Source organism: Equus caballus, chromosome 3 (genome assembly GCF_041296265.1).
Source record: "Equus caballus isolate H_3958 breed thoroughbred chromosome 3, TB-T2T, whole genome shotgun sequence".
Taxonomy (NCBI): Eukaryota; Metazoa; Chordata; class Mammalia; order Perissodactyla; family Equidae; genus Equus; species Equus caballus.
This window is the reverse complement of record NC_091686.1, coordinates 125,435,719-125,454,138: the sequence shown is the minus strand read 5'-3', so window position 1 is coordinate 125,454,138 and position 18,420 is coordinate 125,435,719. Positions and strand designations below refer to the sequence as shown.

At 50.6% G+C, this 18,420-nt stretch overlaps 1 protein-coding gene across 17 annotated transcripts in view; it reads left to right on the top strand.

The window, feature by feature from the left end:
• PIGG (phosphatidylinositol glycan anchor biosynthesis class G) overlaps window positions 1-17,801 on the top strand; it is a 50,221-nt gene extending 32,420 nt beyond the window's left edge. For 3 of the 17 annotated variants that reach the window (XM_003364751.5, XM_070264108.1, XM_023638585.2), the window contains 5 exons: window positions 1,223-1,680; window positions 4,361-4,552; window positions 7,899-8,208; window positions 12,234-12,397; window positions 17,257-17,801. In XM_003364751.5, coding sequence (XP_003364799.2) covers window positions 1,223-1,680; window positions 4,361-4,552; window positions 7,899-8,208; window positions 12,234-12,397; window positions 17,257-17,470 — 1,338 coding nt within the window. In that variant the 3' untranslated portion in view covers window positions 17,471-17,801. Of the gene's footprint in view, window positions 1-1,222; window positions 1,681-4,360; window positions 4,553-5,340; window positions 5,438-7,898; window positions 8,209-12,233; window positions 12,398-16,400; window positions 16,634-17,256 lie in introns of all 17 variants that reach the window. The other 14 variants (XM_014738673.3, XM_070264109.1, XM_070264115.1 and 11 more) reach the window with 13 other exon arrangements.
• The last annotated feature ends 619 nt before the right edge of the window (window positions 17,802-18,420 follow it).

The following is an 18,420-nucleotide window of genomic DNA, read 5'->3' as shown; positions in this document are numbered from 1 at the left end:
ACTGTAATGGGGACTGTAACACGGGACTGTGACACAGGGGACTGTAACACAGGGGACTGTAATGGGGACTGTGGCACAGGGGACTGTGACACAGGGGACTGTGCAGAGCTGCTGGTCATAGACGAATAGGCAGCTGACTGACAGGGAATCGCGTGAATCAGAGCATCTCTCAGAAGAGGTGTTTGTGCTGCAGCCGAGGGAAGATCATTTCAGAGAGGAAAGTGTGTTCTAGACACTCCAGGAAGGCCAAAAGGAGGCTCGGACCCTGTCCTCATCCTGCCCTCCTCAGGAATCATTCTGCCTTGTAAAACGCAGTTTTCTTTTCAAGACGAATGTTTTCCTTTAGAATTCCTCTAACACCTGCATTCATTGGCTGGTTGTGGTGGCAGGGTGGCGAGGCAAAGATGAGCGGTCACAGTCAGTCCACAGTGCCCAGGGCCCGAGGGACCCAGTGCAGTCCCCTCGTCACAGGGCTGCCAGATGCCCGTCCCCATGTGTCTGTGTCATTGATGACACAGTTCCCTCCTTAGAGCAGAGGTTCCCTAAAGCCATTTGATTGATTCTCTGGGGCCTGACTGTGTTCACAGGATCTCTATCTGTTGTATACTAGCGGCACACGATAAATAGAATAAATATTGAGTAGTTATCAAATGACAATCACTGAGTCCTCATCTTTCATTTTAAATGCTTTAAGTTAGTATATTTAAGGGTTAGTACTATGATGCCAACTTCAATAGAATGTCATTTCAATAGAGTTGACTATTTTAGTGGAAACTTCTTGGATTTCTGGAAAAGTCATGGAGAAATTAAATGTCTGGTTTGATGGGATATGTCCTTAGGGTTCTTTGGTTTCAAGTAGCAGGAACTGGCTCCGAGAGAGCAAGGACGGGTGCGTGGAGGGCTGGGTCCAGGAGCTGGCCAGTGAGCTCTCTGAGCTCCGGTACTGCCCAGATGGTTTGGGTCTAAGCATCTTCAGTCTCGTCCCTCAGCTTAGGACTGGCAGTCCAGGGTGAGGACTGCCCACACTGTTTCCGTGTCCCCCTGGCTGTGCCCCAGGAGGATGGGCCATCCCCCCAAAGCAGGGGCACTGGATGCTGGCATGAGGAGCAACAGGTGTCTGTCACAGCAGGTTACATCTGTGAGCAAGAACTTTAAGTATTTGCAACAAGATATATGTAATTTTCAGATTTTTCCCTTTCAAAATACGTTTTCCTTTTTACAGAATGCAGCTCATTCCAACTCAAGGTGGTCAGAGTTAGATCTCCTTATCTTGTTAGGGACCCTGGGCCACGTCTTGAGTCTGGGAGCAAGCAGCTTCATTGAAGAGGAGCACCAGACCTGGTACTTCCTTGTTAGCACCCTGTGTCTAGCTCTGTGTCACGACATCTACAGAAACTACCTCCCGGGAGATGACTGTGAGCCACAGCGCTGCCTCCACGTGGAGGGAGGATTTGATGGTGCCACACCAGCTTTGCAGGACAAGAACACCAGCAGTGCCGTACTGGAGCTCAACAGAGGATGCAAGAGCCCCTCTTCCCTGGGCACACTCAGAGGCTATGAGAAGTGGATGGTGCTGGCAAGCCCATGGGTCATACTCACCTGCTGCCGACTGCTGCGATCACTAAACCAAACAGGTGTGCAGTGGGCCCACCGGCCTGACCTGGGGCACTGGCTCACCAGGTGAGAACATGAGGCCTTAGGCCAGACCTTCCATAGCTGACTGGCCACACACAGACTCTTTTTCAAAATTTAGGCCTATTTTTTATATTCAGTATACAAATGGTATTGGAGATCTGAAGAAATGGAAAAATATACCATAACCCATGAATTGACATTGAAAGGTGAATTTATTTGAGGCTACCATAATATGTTTGGTTTTTTATTGCTGAATCACTGTAGTTGTTCATGTTTGAAAACCTATGAGTTTTAACATGATAATTGCAGCAAGGATGTAGTTTTGTTGCTGGCTGCCTCCTCCCAGAAGGGGCACAACTCGGAGAGATGGGGTAGGGCTGGGAGAGATGCGGCACGGCTGGGGAGGGGGCAGACAGGGCATGGCTGGGCAGCTCTGCCCTTTATGCTCCCTCCCTTCTCCTCCATCTGCCCTTTCCTCTCTCCCTCCCCCGAAAGGGGTGAATCTTCAGCCAGCTCCGAAGCCTTTCAGGAGTGGCTAGAAAACTAGTAGAAAGTTTAGCAGACAGGAGGGATTGAAGTAAAGAGAAAAAACCAGGACAGAAAATGTCAAGATTTGGCTATATTTTTTTTTAAAGATTGGCACCTGGGCAAACATCTGTTGCCAATCTTTTCTTCTCCCTCTCCCCCTCCCCCTCCCCCTACCCCCAAAGCCCCCCAGTACATAGTTGTACATTCTAGTTGTAGGTCCTTCTGGTTGTACTATGTGGGACACCACCTCAGCATGGCCTGATGAGTGGTGCCATATCAGCGCCTGGGATCCGAACCAGCGAAACCCTGGGCTGCCAAGCGGAGTGCATGAAGTTAACCACTCAGCCACAGGGCTGGCCCCATGGCTATATTATAAATTTTAATTGTCAGTGAAGACTTAGAAAAATGAAGTAAAAGGAGAATAGAAAATGAAAAACTATTTCCCCTGAGTGTGACAGACAAAGGTCCCTATCTGGTCACTGTGAGGAACTTCTGTAAGAATTGCCCAGAGGCAGGGGTTCAGGGTAGCTGCAGATACATTCTGAAGGAGGAAATGCCAACAGAAAGAAAAGGGAAGTGCTTCCTCCCTCTAGGAATCGGGCAAGTCCTGGTTAGATGGCGCCGAGTGATGGGGTGCCTGACCAGGTGGAGAAACCAAAGGAACCATGAAACCCAGTCTTAGGGGTACAGGAGGATCCTAGAACCACACACCTGGAAATACACATCAAAGGCTATAAAATTATTTATTCCTCTGGCCAAATAGTTTTTGTGGGAAATTTCTCCCAAATATAAACAGACTCAGCCAACCCTTGGCAACCACAGTAACCACAGGAAGCATTTTCAGGTGCCTGCTGCACATTGGTTCATTTCATTATCACAGCAGCTCTGAGAGAGGACGCTGGCCTGTCCCCACTTGGGGTGAGGAAGCCAAGGGGAGGTGAGAGAGGCATTGCCTGGCGCCATGGCTGCAGCCTCACACGTGAGGATGAGAGCGCTGGGCAGCACCGTGGCCTCACTTCTTGCTCTTCTGGAAAATTGAAACATGGCGGGAGAATTTGCTGATTCCCACCCCCAGATACACTACTGTGCGTGCAGGGGCCCTCCCACCAGCCCCATCCCCTCTCCAGGGCACAGCTGTGCCCACTCCTCAGTCTGGACCCTCCGGCACACAGGACCCAGCCCCTTCCGCCAGAGGGCACTGCCCTCCTGCACTGCAGTTTTCCCTGTGCGCTGTCAGGAGTAACTGATGGGTCATTCCTGTCGGTTTGTGAAAAGGCTGCAGTGTCGCCCCATGCCTTCTTCACAGCAGAGCCCCTCCAGAGGCACCTGAACTCGCCTTCTCTATTGCTCCATTTTTCAGTTGTGACAATTCACAATGCAGGAGAGTCTGTAAGGCACACATGAGCAACAATGAATGGACACCCTCGTGACCGCCTCCCAGAGCAAGGACCAGAGCACTGCCAGGCCCCAGTGTGGCCCTTTTACCACCTACCATCCCCGGGACCCACGGCCTGACACTGGCCACATCTCTCCAAGTCACGTTTCCATTTGTGTGTGTACACCTTGGCAGAAGAGTCACCCATCCACTTTAGCAACTATGGAGTGTCTGGGTTTTGTGAGTGTGAGCTGCGGTGAATAAAACAGTAAAGAACCCTTCCTTCCCAGCACAGCACTCCCCGAGGTAGCAGGGTGGCAAGGGCCAAGCAGAGAGAGGGGCCCGGGCTCTGTCCTTTGACATTGGGAATGGGGCAGACACTCTTGACTGAGTCAATCTGTGTTAATGAGGAAGAGGATCCTGCCAGGACTTGCGTGTCTCCCATGAGCACAGTGTACACTTGGTCAATACACGGTTTGCCCAGAACCTCTTCTCCTGTGGTTGGGAAAGTGGGGCTGTCCCAGAAAAAGGGGCCCCCGGGGAGCCAGTGGAAGTGTTTTATATGCATATCGCTGCCCTGGCCAGTGCAGAGCTGTTGGTGGAACCACTTGTGAATGAAAAATGAGAGTTCAGGCTAACAGTCCTTTATTTGTTATCTTTTAAGAACCTTTGTTTGAATTTAAATAACCAGCAGTTTTTCTCTTTTGCTTTTCAGGAAAATCAGCTGTTTGTAGTACACTTTTTAGAAAGGCTCTTGGTGTAGATCCGTAACATCGGTAGTTGTCTTGTTAGTAATTTTGGGCATCTTCCATTTCATTTCAGCTCTGATCATAAGGCTGCACTCTCTGTTCTGGCTGCCCTCTCCCTCGCTGTCATTTTTGCATTGATTCAGAGGAGGTGCTCCCCAGCATCCAAAGTGGCCATGGCGCTTGGCCTGCTGGGCGTCTATTGCTACAGGGCGGCCATTGGAAATGTGCTGTTTCCCTGGCAGCAAGACAACAAAGACATTTCAAAGTAAGTGTGCTGGCAGAAATGAGGATTTGCTTTTAGGTGTGTTGTAATATTTTATGTACCAAAAAATACCACTCAATGTTTAGAACATCAGAGTTTGGTTTTTGTGAATTGTGATTTCATCAACAGTTACTAGAGCGTAACTAGGAACACTTCAATGAGCCAATTCATCATCCTCTGTTCTTGGTAGAAAGGAGACAAGTAACTTAGAAGTAAGGTCATTGAGGTTTATTTTTTAAAATAGGGGGTTCTTTAGAAGTAAATAATCTAAAGGATTCGGTTTTGCTCCTCAAAAAGTAACTCTTGGGGCCGGCCCTGTGGCCGAGTGATTAAGTTCGCACCCTCCGCTTCAGCGGCCCAGGGTTTCACTGGTTTGGATCCTGGGCACTGACATGGCACCACTCATTAGGCCATGCTGAAGCAGCATCCCACGTGCCACAACCAGAAGGACCCACAATTAAAATATACAACTATGTACTGGGGGGATTTGGGAAGAAAAAGCAGGAAAAAAAAAAAAGAAGTAACTCATGATGAGGGTAATAAAAAATGGGTCTTCCTAGCAGTTGGGAACAGGGCATTCCAGAAAACTAAATGTTCCCATAATTCTGTAAGGGGCTGCCTCATGCAGATTGCATCATGAATGCTACTTTTTGTGTTTCAAAATGGCAACTTCTCTGTTTTTAATGCTGAAGTGGGGTGGGGTGAGCAGGGGCTTCCCTGGAGAGCTGTTTGTGAAATGTGTTAAGAACCTTGAGTGCGTCCAACCCTCTGACTCAGGCATCCTCTTATAGAATTGATCTCAAGAATACAACCAGAGATGAGGCCTGAGACTTGGATACAGGCATGCCTCTGAAGCATTGTTTACAGTTGCTCAGAGTGAAAAACAAGGTAATTGGCCAACAATAGTGGGATGAGCCTCTGAGTTATGTTAAAGCTCTACTGGAATTTTGCAGCCGTTAAGTAAGTAGCGTGTTTCCATAGAACGTATAAAGATGTGGAACAGTAGGCTGTAAAACTATAGTATGATCACATCTTATGCAGTATGTATGTATTTTTTCATGTTTATACGAAAGACTAGAATATGTAATTGGCTGTGATCATATTAGGACATGGATCATAGGTGGATCATAGGATTGGAATCTTCCTTTTCACTCAGTTTTGTATTGCTTTTCTCATCAGAGAAAGAAAGTAAATGTCATCTTCTCTGAAAAGGTCAAGGCAAAAGCTGAGAGCTGTGGCCAGGCCATGTGGGTGGCTGAGGGGCGCAAGGGGCACACCTGGAAACAGGACCTACTACCCTGTGTGGGGAGTCGAGGTGATGCCAAGGGCCTGGCTGAGGTGACGGCAGGAGGGTGGCACACCATCACCTGATGCAGGGAGGTCAGGTGGGGAGCACGTAGTCTGGAGACATCTCAAAGGCTGTTCAGTGTGAGGCTCTGGGCAGATGTCAAGGTGGATGTCACATTTGAAGGTGTTCAACATAGGGGTGTTTGTTTAAATCTTAAAGTATGATGCATGATTCAATTCCTCATTTCCTCTCAGATCTCAGATTGGTGTACTTAATTTCAGCATCACTCCCTGGAAAACTTGGATCACTTACCTTGCTTGTCATGGATACAACAGCATGTTCCTTGTTGGTGTCCAGAAGATAGGCCAGTGCACTCTTTCATCAACCTGTGCTGCTTGGTTTACATTCCTCCTATAATATGCTTTCGTTCCCCACCCCCATCTGTCCTGATTCTAGAACCATCCTGGTTCTAGAGCCATCCTTGTTCTAGACCCACCCTGATTCTAGATCCATCCTGGTTCCAAGTCCATTCTGATTCCAGATCTGTCCTAGTTCCAGATCTGACCGAGTTCTAGAGCCAACCTAATTCTAGATCACCCTAACAGCTGCTTCTCTCCTTTCAGTTTCTCCTGGTGCTGCTGTCCAATGATATTCTAAAATCCTCCTTTACATGTAGCTCCTGACTTTCTTCTCCGCTCCGAAGCCCAGGCTTGACTGGAGTGGAAGGCCAGGTTACAGTGGTCCTGGATGCACGGGAATGGCCCTGACTGGTTAGGACAAGGAGGTGGACCCACTGAAGGCATCTGGTGGCATCCTCCAGTTCAGTCCCTTTCTTCCTTGGAACTTCTCTGATCACTCGTGCCTTTGCTGATTTCTCCTTCTTTAACCCTTGTGGGTTCATCATTAGCTCTCAGCTTAGGACACACCTTGGCTGTAGGGTTGCACCTGACCCCAGCTTCTTGGCCTGTGCGGGGCCCCAGGGCAGGCCTTGTGCCAGTCTTTCGTATCTCCACACTGCCAGGCACATGGTAGACAGTGTTCTAACTGTTTGAATTAAACTGATCATACTGAAAAAAAACAAATTTTTTCTTTTAATACATAAACCTTCCTAAGAAAATCTGAGATAAAAAAATTCAGTTTTTCAAAACAGATACATTATTACAGTGATTATTTCATTTAAAATTTTATTTACTTAGCATTACTTTAAATGATCAGCTTTTCTAGTATATATAAAATATTTGATTTATGAAATTTATTTAAAATATGTTTTAGGAATATATGTGTTTCATAGGATAAAATTCTTTGGTATAGTGTCATAAATTGTATGCTTTACAGATGACTGTAAGTGAAGTGCTAAAATACTTCATTCACAATAGTACTTAATATTTACTGTGTGCCACACACTTTACGTGTCTTCTCTTGTTTAATTCCCACGACAGCCTTGTGAGGTATAGGTACTATTTCTCTTCTTTTTACGAGTAATGAAGCTGAGCATCAGAAATCTTAGTTAACTTGCCCCCAACAACAGAGCTAGTGAGTGGCAGAGCCCAGACTGACCTGGCCCTGCCTTTCTCCAGACCCCAGAGTCTGGACACACCACTGTAGATGTGTGTGCACATCAGATACAAGCACTTACTTGAATCAGCGTGGTTGTGAACATGCTCGATGTATCTCAGCATTTACAGACTTACGGACGTCCCCGACAGAGCTGGACCTTATCCCACTGCAGTGATTTCCCATTAACCGTGAGAAGTAGGGGGACCATTTTCCTGGCATGCTACAAGAGACGGCTCTGGTCTTGCACCCAAGTGATCCTTGGGCCGAATGAGCACGATTTCCTGTAAGCCGGCTCCATCAGAGAAGTGCACACTCGGAGGACAGGCCTCTGGGCAGGGGGTCCTGGGGGCTGATGCGCAGAGGCAGACACCCCCACTTCCATGGAGTTCCCTGGGCAGGCGGGGCTATGGCTTGTTTAGTCAGCCAAGCAAACACATGGTTTTGCTGTGGTTTAGCTATTTTTCCAGCTGGTGCTAACAAATCTAACTTGTTTTCCTTTTTTAGGGGTATTCTTGAAGCCCGTTTTGTTTATGTCTTTGTCCTCGGCATTCTGTTCACGGGCACCAAAGACTTGCTTAAATCTCAAGTCGTTGCTGCAGGCTTCACAGTCAAGACTGTCGGTCTGTGGGAGCTGTACAGTGGATTTGTGCTCCTGGCAGCATTGCTCCTTAGACCACACAACCTCCCTGTCTTAGTGCTGAGCCTCTTGATTCAGACTCTGATGGCGAAGTTCGTCTGGAAGCCCCTGAGGCATGATGTGGCCAAGGTCACTGTGATGCATTACTGGTTTGGCCAAGCATTCTTCTATTTTCAGGTGGGTTTTCATCATTATTGTGGGTAGAAGACTATTAACTTTTTGTGTCATTTATTTTTTCTTGGAGAAAACTTTACCATAATTTGGGAAGTTAAAATGTTTGTTCAGTGGAAGAATTATCAGTATGGCGTGGTGAATTATGCTTAAATTGTGTGTGTATTTTATAAGATAAAATACAGCTAGTTGTTTGAGACAGACCTCTTCAGTGTGGATCCGTGAGTGCTGAGACGATGTGTTGTGGCTGTGCTGGAGCTGTCTACCGCAGGCAACTAGGAAGCACATTGCATTTCTGTTGCTTTATCTAATGAGAATGGTAATGCTGACTTGTGCCCTTTCTCCTGGCTGTCAGCACTAGGCACTGTGGGCTGTCCCAACCTGGTTATTAATCCCCTGGAGCCTGGTGGTTGTCACGTCTTCTCTCCAGTGTGGAAGGGCACATCAGAGGCAATAGCAAGCCGCCTCCAGGAGACTTCACTATACACCTGTGTGCTTGAAACAGCACCTGGAAGTTAGATAGAGGTTCCAGCTCCTGGCCTTGGAGGGACCCAGTTCCTTCCCAGCCTTCCTGTATCACCAAACTGGGTCAGGAGGCCCCACCCTTGACCTGGTCGCTGCTATTGGTACCCACAGGGGTGGGGTGCAGCTCACCAGAGTTCCCTCCTGGCTCCAGCACTCCCTGGCCGAGCGACTTTGCACAGACTACTGAACATCTTGGTTGTGTTTTCCCATCTTTATAGTGAGGACCTGTATTTTCTCCATGTGCACCGGCTCCTCCTTCCTCCTCCATCCAGACCCTGGAGACTTGTCTGATTGTGTATGTCCCAACAGCTCGGCCTGGGGCCTCCTCCCCACTCCCACCCCCTTCTTTCCTGATTTTCTGGCATTCCCAGCCTCACCCACAGAGCAGCCCAGTTGCACAACTTTTCTGTGTGTTCCCTGAAGCCCAGAAGTGGGTGGAGGTAAAGTGCTAGAAATCCTTGAGTCCTGGAGGGATGTGACCTGACCCGGACCAGCTCTCACCCTGTGGTCCTCAGAGCCTGCTTACCTTCACTCTAGCCGTGGGTCTCCCCCTGAGGACTCCACACGTCTTTCAGCCCTGTACTCATGTGGCTTCCAGAGTGGCGGTCCCCAGCAGAACTGCAGGCAGCCATGGCCCCGACACTGGTCTCCAGCACTCCTGAGCTAGGTGGCCTCTAGAAGGCACCTGCTGTGCCTGTTTCCTCATCTGTCAAATGGGGTAATAGTTCACCTCCTCCTCAGTTGCTGTGAGCATTAAATTAACTAACGTGAGAAACAGAAGGTAACCTGTGCGCAGTAAGTTCTCAGTGCCTCCCGGTGTTGATCAGACCCCAATGGAGCAGTCACGGCTGGGCCTGCAGAGTGGACCACACCTTCCTGAAGTCTGAGCCAGATGAGCAGTTACCACCTGTCACAGGAGGTGCTGGATGATTGAGGACCCGGACTGATGACCAGGATGCTGGGGCCTAGAGATGTGCACAGGCTGACCTCTGCTGGGCCTCGTGACATTTCAGTTCTTTGTGTTTCTCCCTGGTGTCAAGCATCCGTATTTCAAAGGCCACAGCTATTTCAACCCTGTCAGAAGACATTTAGAAGGCCACAAGCGTTGTGGATATGGGGAAATGCAGACTTTGCCCAGGAATTCCAGAGTTCCTGTGGGAACGGGAAGAAAATGAAGGAACCACCTGTAAACAGTTGGCCTGGAGAGAGGCAATGGAGCAAAGAAGCAATTGCCATTAATTTATATGGAAGAAATTTTCAGCATTTCCAGACCCAAAGTCAACCTCCAAAAATAAATCAAGATAAAGCGCGGATGCTCAGACACGGCTCACAGCTATGGCAGCCCGATGCCAAGAGGCTGAGTAGTTCCCTGAGCTGGGTGGTGCCACTGTTGCTGCTCCAGCTGCGTGCTGCCTCTGTAACGGCTCCTGCAAAACAAACGCTGACGCTGTGTGGCTGTTTGACTTTTCTGGTAAGAGTGAGGACTCATTGAGATCTCTTTCAGTTAGTGAAAACAGGTGCTAATGTAGGTCGTTTGTAAAAGCGAAGCAGCGTGAAGTGAACTTTGGGTATCGGAGGAGCCGGTATTCCATTCAGCGTGCTTTGCTGCTTCTTTTGGATTGGTACAACTCAACCCTGTTAGGGTCCTGTAACGGTTGCCCATTGGTGGAACTTACGTATTGCTACAGAAGAACGTCAAGGTTCATCGAGCATTTCAGAAATTTCCAAACGGCCTGTGTCGGTCTCAGGTCCCTCTCTTTATCTGGAAGTCGTGTGCAGGTCTGTTTCTGGTGGTTGCCTCCCATCCAGAGTCTGTTAATGATGGTCACTCAGTCTCTGACCGTAAGTGGCTTGGTGGGGAATGGGAACAGCATCGCCAAGGAAAATCATCTGTCCCTCTCCCTTCTCCAGGTCCCCCAGCCTCGTGCTAGATAGGGAGCGTGTCTGATGAATGCAGGACACTCCTCCCCAGGGGCAGACAAAGAGCCATGGCACCATGTGGAGCCATCGTGGCAGTGCCTGCCCAGTCCACAATCCACAGACAGGTCCTGGTATCTGTGGACTGACAGCATGGCAGACCCTGCTGGCACAGTCAGGGGGGATTTCGGGGCTCCCTCTGAGCTGAGATGGAGAAGGCAGGTGCTGGTCAGGCAGGCTTGCCCAGCAATGAGGCCTCGGTGTCAGGAAGACTGACAGAGCCACAGTTAGAGTCCTGAGCGAGGAGACAGCCTCTGGCGTTCAGTTTGCTCCTCTGTGGCATGTGGCCATGTTCCGGGGAGGTGGAGAGGAAGCTTTGGTGATAGCGCTTGATGCTGGCACATCTCAAGTGCTGCCCCTGGGGAGCAGGAACGCACATGTCGACGGCCACTGGTGTTGCTACAGCAGGCGCCTTGTATGTGCTGGGAATCCACCAGCGAGCAAACTGAGCACAGATGCAGTCCTTGCTCAGGAGGCCCCACAACAAGTCTGACGGTGACAAGCAGCAGTGTGGACACAGGAGCAGAGGGCCCACAGCAAGTCGGGATGATGAGCAGCAGTGTGGACACGGGAGCAGAGCAGGCCCACAGCAAGTCAGGGCAATGAGCAGCAGTGTGGACACAAGAGCAGAGGGCCCACAGCGACTCTGGGCAACAAGCAGCAGTGTGGACACGGGAGCTAGCGGGCACACAGCAAGTTGGGACGATGAGCAGCAGTGTGGACATAGGAGCTAGCAGGCCCACAGTGAGTCAGGGCAATGAGCAGCAGTGTGGACACGGGAGCAGAGCGGGCCCACAGCGAGTCAGGGTGACCAGCAGCTGTATAGACATGAGAGCTAGCGGGCACATGGTGAGTCAGGGTGGGGAAGTGACTCCCCAGGATCTCGAATTGGATGTAAGCTGGACATGGAGCCGCCGAGCCCTCCCGGGGCCAGCCTGCCCTCTGCCTCCTAATAGCCACATTCACCCACCCAACGAGCTGTGCAGCCGCACTGCCTTCAGCCTCCCACATGTGCCACCTCAACCACTTTGCCTCCCAGCACCACCTGCTGACCTCAGACAAGGTCCCTGAGGAGGGAGCTTGGTGTGTATACAGTTGTGCATCACTTGACGATGGGGACATGTTCTGAGAATGTTCGTCAGGCGGTTTTGTCATTCCATGAACATCATAGTGTCCGTACACAAACCTCGATGGTGCAACCTACGACACACCTTGGCTCCACACTGCTAATTTTATGGGCCACCATCATGCTTGTGGTCTGCTGTTGACCAAAACATCATTGTGCCATGTGTGACGATCGTCTCTCAAAGATGAAAGACACTTCACCTGCTCCTCCCCACCTGGAGTCAGGTGGGCAGGTGAAGGGACAGCTCATCCAAGGTCAGCCCCGGGATTGGAAAGAGTGGACTGGTGCCTGGGCTCCTGTGTGTCCACACTGCCGTGGACGTGGCCGTCTGTGGCTTTTCATGGTCGCTAGTGGCCATGTGGTGAGACTGTCTGTGTCAGCGCTGTTTCTTCCTGTGTTCCAGGGAAACTCCAACAACATCGCCACAGTGGACATCTCGGCGGGCTTCGTGGGCCTGGACACCTACGTGGAGATCCCAGCCATATTCCTGACAGCATTTGCAACGTACGCGGGGCCTGTGCTGTGGGCCAGCCACTTGGTGAGCTTCCTGAGCTCAGAGGCCAGCAGGTGAGACTCCCCTTTGTTTCCCAGCAGAGTGTCTGATGGTGAGTAACGCCATGTTCCAGATGTGGGGCATCCGAGCACCAAGGGCCCACGGTCTTCTTTGTCTACTTTCTTTTCCTTAAATAAGAATGAGCATCCACAGCACATGGTCAGAGGGTCTGGGTGGGGCCCGTTCAGGTCCTGTGTCCGGATGGCTGGGGACGCATGGGGGCAGCCCAGCCTTCGCTGGCCTCTTCCAGGTCATACCAAGCATGGTTTCCAGGGACACAGGAAGGAAAATCCCTTCTTGGTTTCTCTGCTTGCTTGTGGCCTGGTTGGGGACAGGGGAGTCTTCCCTTTCGGACGTGAAGACGAGATGCTGGCTCTCGCCTCCAGGATCACTGCTGGAGACAGGAGCCTAGACAGTCCTGAGGGGATGCTTGAGGGGCGCTCACCGTGTCACCGTGCCCTGTCCTGACCTCATGGAGGCCCACAGTCTAGCTGGAGAACAAGGCCAGAGTGTCCTCCCCTGCTGCTGAGAGGCCCCTCAGCCTCCACGTGGCCCCGCCCCTCTGGCCATCCCTGAAGGCTCCTCTTCCGCCTCAGGAAGATGCCCCAGACCGATCACAGCCCACCTGCCCTGCAGCCCAGCGCGCTCTATCCACCTGTCCCTCTCATGTTTGGTGCTTCCTTCCTTGTTCATCGTTGCTCCCGCAGAAAGGGGCTTCCTGAGGCAGGGGCTTCATGGCAGCCTCAAGCCTGGCGCGGCTGGGCAGAGTGCCCCTAAAGTGTGTGGGCTGCCAGGCTCTGTGCCTCCCCAATGGGCCCAGGCTCTCCTGTCTGAAAACGGTGTGATGGAGTCGTCTCCAGGTTCTGGGGCCACATGAGGTGTCGCGCAGTGCTGGAGGAGTGAGAGCCAGGCGGTGTCAAGGCTCCCTCGGTGCCTGCCCCCTCATCAACACCACCGCTCCCCCCAGCACCTTGGCATTTCTGTGCAGACTCAGTGACGCAACCCATGGGCATGGCCTCCCCTCTGCCTCAAGCATCTGTTTCAGCGCTGGACCAGCCTCCACACACCGGGTGGGCCATGGAGCACGTGGGACACAGCCGTCAGGGAGGCCCACGGAGACTGCCACCAAGGGGAGGCCAAGGCTTCTGTCCCCGTGCCCCTGTGACCCCTACCTGTCTGCCCCCTGTTAAAAGTGCAGCCCTCACTGTTTTGACCGCCGACCCCGTGTCTGAGCCTCCCCAGACACCTCGGGCCCTGCCTCTCAAGGGGCACTTGGGGCGCTCCCCACTGCCTCGGCCTCCTTCACGGGTTCCTCCCAGCCCCACCCCAGGTCCACTCCCCAGCCCAGCTCCTGAGACGCGGGCCTCAGAGACCCTCAACTTCTGCCGCCAAGTTCATTCCATGGCCCATGTTCTCTCTCACTCGTTCCGCGTTTGCGTGAGGGGTGAACGTGTATGTAGGCATGAGCCCAACAAGACTCTCCAGTCGGATTTTAGAGCAAGAAGGCCCAGTGAAGGTGTCAGCATGGAGAGCAGGCCTCCCGCTCCGGAGACCCCTGGCCTCACACGCATCCCGCTTGCTCTCCTCTTTCTGATCTGTGGTGGTTGATGTTTGGCTTCTCAAACGTGAGCATCTTGTTTCCCCAGCTGGAAGGGGACTTCCTGAGGATAAGGGAAGCCCTGGGAGTCACCTGTGTCTTCCTCGGGGGCACATTTTGGGGCTGCTTGTGGACAGACTCCCCTTAACTTAGTCACTGATGATCAGTACCTGCAAGCCAAGGCACTGCTGGCTGGAGCCGAGGGACATGGGAGTCTCTGCACCGCCCAACACGCCCTTCCAGGCTTCATTCTGCATGTGAACCTGCATCAGCCGCATACCACCACTGAGCTGTTGGTTCTCTTACTACCAGGTTCCAGACATCTCTCTGAGGGGGATTTGGTTTGGTTGACAGGCCTGCTGGGTCGGCTCCGACTGAGAAAGGCAAGAGGCCTTGGTCCCCGTTGGTGCTGTCGCATGTTGAGGCCCAAGGGGCCACGAGTCAGTGAGGCGTACACACCTCTGCCTTGGAGAGCTGCTCTGCTGCATGCGCGCGGCTCGGCCCAGCATAGCGTGTCTGGGCTTCCAGCCTGGCCCAGCAGGTGGACCAGGGAGGTGAGGGCCTGGTGGCGAGGGCTGGGCTTCTGTGAAGAGCAGCTTCCCAGCTGCTGAAATCACGATTCCGTTTTCCCAACCCTTTCCATCTGTTGCATTTGTATTGAGGAGAAAAAAGACAGATGAAGCATTTTTTTAAAGTGAGCTGAAAGCATTTTAATCAGTTGGAAAGAACTGTATGATTTTTCCCTAAATAAGGAATGTTTCTCCTTTATTTTAGAAAAAGTTTTCTCCTTCATTTTTAAGAGCTTAAAACAAAGTTTTGCTTACTGTTTCTAATTTTTTTTCAATAAAATAAGAAAACTAGGGGCCGGCCCCATGGCCAAGTTAGCACGCTCCACTGCAGCAGCCCTGGGTTTCACCGGCTCGGATCCTGGGCGCAGACATGGTACCACTTGTCAGGCCACGTTGAGGCAGCATCCCACATGCCACAACTAGAAGGACCCACAACTAAAATATACAACTATGTACCGGGGAGCTTTGTGGAGGAAAAGGAAAAATTTTTTTTAAATCTTTAAAAAAAAAGAAAGAAAACTATAACCAGATAAAAATGGTAGAAAAAGACAATATATTTCTAATAGCTCAAAAGTTAGGCCTGGGTGGTCCATGACCCTCTTTCTCAGGGGCTGGCTTTGGGTCGAGAGCCTGGTAGTGTGGACAGCCATGCTGGTCCAAGCTGCAGGGCCTTGGTCCATGTCCCTAAAGCACAGGGCATCCTTTGCTGAGGTTACAGGAATGGTACCCCCACTCGTGTTGCTCTGGGAGGAACCTAAGCCAGTCTTCCGAGTAGGGAATGTTGATTGTGTGTGAGATTGAAATTCAAGGAAGGGCCGTGTCCTGGGAGCTCCACCCTCCCCTCACTGTCTGGTCGAGAAAGAAGCGGGATCAGCAGGCTCTTGGCTGAACACAAACACCGTAACACTCCACAGAGAGGGGCAGCAGAGCCCTGGGCCATGGCCCGTTCATCCACGAAGCTTTTCCCGAGTTTCCCTTTGCCAGGTGTTGGAGCAGTGGCCCTGGGGAGGCGATAAGGTAACACCTTGGGACCCAGCTCCCTGGGGGTCCTCTGCTTGATGGGCTGGATCCAGAGTGGGACCCACGGTACAGGCACAAGGATTCGCTCCAGGATCTCAAGTCTGGTGGGTGCAGCAGCAAAATGAACTGGTTACACACTGAGTGCCATCACAGAGCTGAGCCCAGAGCAGCTGAGTGCCTGAGTCTGCTGGCATCGCGGGTTGGAACAGCATCCCAGAGGAGGGTGTATGATAGAAGTAATCACAGCCAGCTGAGGGAGCAAGGGAAGAGCACATGCCAAGGGGAAGCAGAGCACGTTGCCTGCCAAGGGTGATGGGGCAGGAACCCAGCAGGAAGGACAGGCACCAAGGCCTAAGACGGGGGACAGTTGGGGCAAAGCAAGGCCACAGTGGGGGCAAGTGCTGTGAGCATGAGGGGCCAGGCCCTTGAATGGCTGTCGACACTCTTTGCTGGACAGTGAGCACATTAGGGGGCATCTTAGAGTGGCACCAGCTAATGGGGCCTGGTCAACGGACCTAAGGAGTCCCTGTGTAGAGCACGTGCATGCAGGTGCACACATGCATGCACACAGGTACACGTGTACACATGCACGCATAGCCATGCACACAGGCGTGCACACACTCACATGCACATGCACACACATGCTCTGCCTGTGGGCCTTTGCTGCCCCTACACAGAGCTCCTTGCCACTCACCTCTCATGTCAGACCCTTCCCAGCGTGAGTGTGGCACCCCCAAGACTCTCCTGAGCACACAAGCTGTCCACTCCAGTGGGCGTGCTTGCTTCCTGCCTGGAACTCCAGTAACCCCAGGGCCCTGTCCTCATACACAGCAGTGCTGACGGGAGCACACACAGTCAGTGAAGAGTGCTACACACATGACAGACTGTGCTCCAGGAAGAGCGGGCAGCAGTGACGAGTGGCATGGACTGACCACGAATAGGCCACCTGGAGACTCATCGCAGTGTTTGAGGGGAGGCGGCAGAAGCAGACCGTGCCTTAACCAGGACCTGGAAAGCTGACCTCTGAGGATTTGCAGGGTGGGTGAGGAGTCAGAGACGCCAAGGTAATGGAACTTGTTTGGATTAATCCCAGTCTCAGGAAGTTGCCTTAAAGAATAGGTCAGATTTACCTAACGATCGTGTTGATAGTTTGAAGACAAAGGGAGGACATTCATGGCTTTGAGGGATTGTTCCCGTGTCAAGAATGCTCCTCTTCACTGTTAGCAAACACTCTTGGGCTGGTGTCCCCAGACCAGACAAACCAGATGCCTACTGGACAGCAGCACAAAGAAGAGCTCAGAGCGTGTGTATCATCCTGTGTGGTTTTCTCTTCTTTATTTGTACCTTATAACACATGTAATATATGAGTATAGTAGTACATGCATTCATTGTAAAATAAAGAACTATGCAAAATTTACGGGTGCATTTTTCAACAGCACTTTACAGGTTGTGGTGGCCTGGAGAGTGACTGGAGGCCCACCTGCAGCTGCTGTCTCCTCGGGCACCTCTGCCCATTAGAAGTGCAGGCTCCTTCCCACCAGACTGACTAGATCCAGACTTCAGGGGTGGGGCTTCCCCAGGACTCACCATAGCCATTTTTCATAGAAGTATTGATTACCTGTATGTTTGTGCCTTACATGATGCAGAAGTGGCACATACTAATACAGATTTCCCTTCTTATTAACAGCAGTTCAGCACTGAGTCATGCCGGCTTCTGCTACGCGCTGATCGGTTCTTTTCCAGTTTCTGCATATATCATTTTGGTGACATCCCTGCGGTATCATTTATTTATATGGAGTGTTTTTTCTCCAAAACTTCTCTATGAGGGAATGCATCTGCTCATCACGGCTGCTGTTTGCGTGTTCTTTACAGCCATGGACCAGACCAACACCAAGTCTTAGACTGTGCTATTAAGACCCTGGAAAAATAACATTTTTGAAGTCTACTATTTACTTCATAGATTTACATGCAAGAGCACTCTTAAAAAAAAAGATGTGAATTTTACAAGGTTAATGAATAGCTTTAATTTCTTTGACTACTGTACTTGAATTTAGATTAAATAGTAAATGGTTTAATACAAGTTCACTTTAAAATACTTAGTTCGAATATGAATTGTATTACTCTGTTGACAATCACTCCAGAAACTTCTGAACTTTTAATTTCCTCGGGATTAGTTATGATATGATCCAAATGTGTGCATTTAAGTGGATGAATAAAAAGGTCCAAATCTGTTGTGGTGTGTGTGAGCTCAGAGAGCCCAGGAGCTCGTCTGCTGCTGGGGTTTGCCTTGTAGAACTCAGACCCCTTTACGATCCTAGAAACCCCTGGGGTCCCATGGAGCTTTGGTTTATGTGGGTTACATCTGTCAGTGTTTATGGCATGTGAAATTAGAACTAAGACGTTTCAAAAACATAAAGACATAAACCCATTTCATGTTAATATGCCATATTTTTAAGAAAAATAACTATTTTCTAAAACAAAAATATTTACTGAGGAGTGTGGCTTTGCTTTACATTTTTATAGCTCTCTTTAATGTCTGGCTTAGTTGAAGACAGTTGGATTCTGCATTCAGTCTGTGGTGATGTGTGTGTTTGGTGGAAGTAGTCACAGATACATAGTTGGAAAAGGAAGAAGAATTTTAAGATCCTTTTTCTGGCCATTGTGGATGTTCTTTTTTGATACTGCACTAAAACTCGACAAATGATAGTTTCTTAAAGGTTAGTTGGAGAAAAAAGGAACCAGTGTGTGTACAACAGCAAGACCCTCTTGAGGTCTGCTCCTGAGCTAACAGACTGTACCAACGCTGTGGGCCTGGTCCCACAAGTCCTGTGACTGTGCTCAGGACCGCCGC